Here is a 5,397-nt window from a genome sequence, read left to right as displayed (position 1 = left end):
AAACGGCGACGTCATTGTTTTACGTTATAGGCTGATAACATAAATGTTTAAGTCATTAAAAATGCTGGTTACAAGCAAGATTAGATTATTGTGTAGTAATCGAAATTTTTAATTTAGTAAAAATAATAAACAAGTTCTAAAGAATGAAATTAAGCCGCATTCAAGATCATAAGAGTCACACAAACATATGTGACAAAAACTGTTAACGATTTCTCAAGAAATACAAGGCATGAAAGCATAAATTATCTGTTCGTGTAGCCTTGGTCGATATTTAAGGTCATAGCGATCCTTCTTACAGTTAAAACTGTTTTTAAATGTTTGAGTATGAAATACAGTGTCTTCCGCTACTATATATCGAATCGATATACATGTCGTTTTAGCTCCTTGAAGTTTATTTTCTATGATTGTGTTTCAGATACACCTATTACAGTTATTAAAAGAAAATATCAAAAGTAAATTTTATGCTACATAACAGACTTATAATAGACATGGGTTCCATTCATAATTTACATCGTTTATTTTTATAGATTATTTCATTTTGTCCAGCTGTCTCACACTTAAAATTAAGATACATTTTTATTCATTTATTTATAATATATAATATTTACATTCCAGGAGTTGAAGACCCATCGGATTCCAGTCAGTGTCAGACCTCTACCGCCAGTATCGCTGACTGTAAAGACAAATATCCCGCCGTGTCGGACCCATCGCATTTCTACTTTGCATTTTGGTCATGTAAGACTCCTTCTGTTGAGACGGTGGATGTAGATAACGGGACAACAAATTCAGACATCGTGGTGACTGGAGTAGGGTTTTCAACGATTAACTGTCGGAATGAAATCACATTTGGCGATTACTCATGTTCAGCTACGTCAAGTTTCAAATCAAATGCTACTTGCAGGATCGACATATCAAATAGCCCGGAAATAGGGCGCCCGGGGATGATTCAGTTTCGTGTTAACAATATGGGTTTTGCTAATATAAAAACTGACTTGAAGTTTGCTTTGCTACCATTAGTACTTTCAATTGCGCCCACGACAGGTTCATTGGGGGGCGGTACATGGGTGGTGATCTCTGGGACGGGATTTATAGAAGGAAGCAAGTGTGCAGAAAATATAGACGTTACATTTGGGGGATACCAATGTGTGGTTAAAAACTGTACGTATACGTCTATCACCTGCATATCCCCGCCATCGTCAATAGCTAAAGACGTGAACGTGCTTGTAAAGATTGCTCAAGGAAATGTGAGGGTGCCTAGTATTTGTGAATCCTCCTGTAACTTTACATACACCGAGAACGCGACGCCTACAATAACGGGTGTTACACCACAATCAGCAACAGGCGAGACGACAACCCTGACAATTAACGGAACAATGTTCGGGACGACGAGAAGCTCAGTAACGGTGTCACTGTCTAGTAAAGCCCTTGCTCAAAGCTATGCATGTAACCTGACGTCAGCACCGATCGACACAGAAATTCAGTGCTCCATTGAGAATCTTCCAGTTGGAAATAATAATATTGAAGTTCACATTATTGGAAAGGGCATTGCGACTGGGAATCTTTTAGTGACCAGTGTACCAACGATATCTAACATCTCGCCCGACCTTGGAAGTGTACACGGAGGTACATCATTAACTGTCAGCGGAAACGGGTTTCTTTCGGACACGACAGTAAAACTGAATAGTAAATTATGTGCAGTGTCTTTTGTCGACCTTTCCAAAGTTGTATGTTCTACCCCAAGTAACGTCGAAGCTTCTGTTGCGGTAGTCGTTAAGTCAAATTCGGTAAGTATATATTTTTCAGTATACTATATGCCATATAAGTCAAAGTTTTCATGGACAATAGTAACTCTTAAACGTCCATTCCTGTTCATCACTTAGTTTAGGTCGTTACAAGCTTATTGCAAAAAACAATTGTGGTAAGGCATCTTTCCATGCAAGCTATCAAGCTAACACCATATAAATAACTGAAGATGACGCCCATAATTATTAATATATTTCGACTCCGCGAGGTACCATGACGTATCCACAAACGACGTCGACTTGTCGCAACAAGTTTGTCGACAATTTAAACGCGATTTATTGACTCCTTGCAGGAGAATGCAAGCAAATTTACGCCATATGTTCATAAGTAAGTAATATCCTATGGTCCATCTAATAAGAGTGTCGGGAAAGTTGTAAGCGTCTGGTACTAACAAGTGCATGGGTGTTACTGGTCTCCAGTTATATAAAATGACGTTTTTATACGGAAATCCCTAAACAACGTTTATTTATAAAATCGATGATAGGCATTTGTCCAAGCACTCATTTGTAATATATATGCGCGATCTTTCATGTTATAATATTATTTTCATTAATAACATAAAAAATGACAATTGTTATAATACCACGTATGTGATGGCTTCGACGATCTGAAACTGACCTAGGGAATAAATATGCAGTGTTTTAAGGTGAAATGTCACTACTGTTAACATTTAGACCTGTTTAATCGATCAGGATTGGACCCGTATTCCTCTCACAAACTGTATATGATAATTTTATTGGTTGATTACGTTGGTAATTACGCAATGATTCGATAACAGTCAATACATGTATGATAACGGTAATAACTTAACTGACATCGATTGTCGCCTGGCAACAACATTATGTTTCGTTTACGGTGTACACTCTTCACAATAGACTTAGTACTCATTAATATATATTTAATGATATTTTCTATATTATGGTGATTTAAAATTTGTTCAAATTACACTTATTTCACAATATGTGATTGAAAAAAGGATTTCACTTACATATGTTTATTTTCAGAAAGCCTACCCCCAGCAAATATTCTCCTACAACATGAGCATAACACCTAGCATAGGTTCTATATCACCTACTTCCGGAACTCGTGGTACAACCATAACAATTACCGGCACCAATTTTGAGTCTCAGAATGAAATGAATCATGTCTTCATTGAAAACACGCCTTGCAATGTGACATCCTCATCGCCAACTAAAATAGAATGCGTTGCCGCAAGTCAGACTGCAGGAACGCATAATTTGTTCGTTGATGTAACAGGCATTGGAAAATCTAACATGTATGATGGATTTACATTTGAAACGTCGGTGGTAGCCATTTCTCCCACATCAGGTATGTGTAATGCAGCTTAATAATTGAAAATAATAATAATATATATTTAACCATTTAAAATGAAACGATAAGTTTTTCATCAATGTAAATGTCAAATATATGTTAGCATGATTTAAACAAACCAAATGATAACCAACTAAAAGTAATCAAAAACCTTCGTCAATACTTCACGATTAGTCAGCTCAGATGGATGAGCGTATTGTTATGCTAGACAAATAGTTTTTATAACGTCAATTTTACATTTGTCATCACACATGTATTTTTACAACAACTTTTAATAGGTACATTTGAAAACGTGAATATTAAAGAACACTTGGAAGCAAAACATATATAATGTACCACTAAAATGTCTTGGCGGCTACATGTGAGTAGTTAAATTCTGCTTATCAATATAATGATTTCGCAGGTACTTCGTTCATAAGATTGGTACGTGTAATTGGTTACTGTGTAGTTTGTATATTTACAACATCATGAATACATTTATCTGTACATTTTTTTAGTTTCGATACGATTACTATTTGTTCACGTTTTGAACCTTTAATCCTGACCAAAATCAACATGTGATTTGTGCTGAAATACTAGTTATATAATACTGTATATTTATGAATGTCACTCTTGATAGGGAGTATGGCTGGTCTACAGACGGTGACCATAACCGGAACTGGGTTTGAGCAAAATATTATCGCAATGATATGTAACGAAATCTGCAAGCCTACTGGAAATGCCTCCACAACAACCCAATACGTCTGTCTGACACCTGAAGTAGAAGGTACGAGTTGTTTTGCTTTTCCGTGTCTCTACAGTACACAGACAGCAATCGTTGTAGAATGTAAATGTATTGATACACGGACATGTTCACTTTAGAATTTGTCAGTGGTGACTTGTAATGGACCATTGTAAAAGGCAAGCTTACTAAACTGACATATGGTAACAGCCAACACTCCATCGGTCACATTATTGTGGAGGCCAAGGTGGTCGAGTGGTTGGTGTGCCTGACATCTATTATCACTAGCCCTTCACCAACGAGTCGATGCTTTGAGCCCTTCGTAGGGCAGTTGACAAGTACTGGCCGTACGGAAGAAGCATTTTCTTTGGTTACTCCCACTTTCTACCAGGACCATAACCTGTTACGCCTTTAACTATTTCTGTACCGCAATTCCGGTCCGCATTCCGTACCGGATGTCCTTACCTGACTCACCCTTAAACATAAAACACAATGGCAGATTATCAATGTATTTTTAGACGAGGTGTAACTGCTGCAAGAAAAAAGGTAACTGTGAACTAATATTGCTATTGTTTCATGTCGTTGTTCAAAGACATACACGTATTCATTTTCACAGCATTCTGACTAACTGGCAGTTGTCCAGCTTTTTCGTATCATGCAGGGGTCGATTGAATGACAAGCTGAAGTGTTCTGAGAATTAAAATATGTTCGAACTCATATTTGGCACTCATGATTTCCCAATATGTGTTATAGTAATGTTAGATAAAGCAAGCAAAATATAAAGTCTTCATCAATCTTGTTTAATCATGTTTCTAGGAAATGTCGACATTGTCTGTAATGTGACCATCATCCAGACTTCTGTAACGAAGAGCCTAACCGAAGCGTTCACGTATAGCTCTACCATTACCCCGAGTATCACGAGTGTTGCCCCAACACGTGGCGGTACAGCAGGAGGCACTGTATTGACCATCAGCGGAACTAACTTTGGGTAAGTCTTTTAAAATATACAATGTACTTTTTAGTGATCGATTCAAGATTTTGATGACAAATAAGGCAATTTTAGGTCAAATCGTGCTCATGAGAATAGAAATTCGGAATGGGCATGCACAATCGGGTCAGCCAACGGATTTACAAAAGTTTATTTATTTTCTCTTTACTATTCATAACTTCTAACACGTAGGAAAATATTGGAACCCAACTGAAGTATGCAATCTGTTTTATTTATCGTGCTAGTCGTTACTTCTCTTTTGTTTGCATGACATACTAAACATATGGCTCACACAGCTGTAGAAGTTCTACTTTGTAACTGTAGGTGCAATCACGTGTGTGTTTCTTTTTTCAAAGTGTAAGACAGAGTCAACCGTGTCCGTCTGAAGTGAGTATAGATGGTTCGGAGTGTAATATCACTTCCTGGACAAACACGGTGATCAAGTGTGTAACAGAATCCCACCAAGGATCGATGATGGCATTAGTCCGTGTGGTACCAGGCTGTAACGGACAGGCGAAACAGGTACCACAAGTTACATTATACATTATCATAG

The 5,397-nt window shown here is 37.4% G+C and overlaps 1 protein-coding gene across 1 annotated transcript; it reads left to right on the top strand.

The window, feature by feature from the left end:
• Positions 1-615: 615 nt before the first annotated feature.
• LOC110444810 (fibrocystin-L-like) lies at positions 616-5,366 on the top strand (the record flags this gene model as incomplete). The annotated part of the gene is made up of 5 exons (XM_021489167.1): positions 616-1,784; positions 2,808-3,132; positions 3,755-3,901; positions 4,673-4,844; positions 5,201-5,366. Coding segments are annotated over 5 exons (1,979 nt in total), but the record flags the coding sequence as incomplete, so codon positions are not given.
• Positions 5,367-5,397: the final 31 nt, after the last annotated feature.

Source organism: Mizuhopecten yessoensis, unplaced genomic scaffold (assembly GCF_002113885.1).
Source record: "Mizuhopecten yessoensis strain PY_sf001 unplaced genomic scaffold, ASM211388v2 hete_36176346, whole genome shotgun sequence".
Taxonomy (NCBI): Eukaryota; Metazoa; Mollusca; class Bivalvia; order Pectinida; family Pectinidae; genus Mizuhopecten; species Mizuhopecten yessoensis.
Note: the sequence above shows the minus strand (reverse complement) of the source record. Positions and strands in the feature narration are given on the sequence as shown.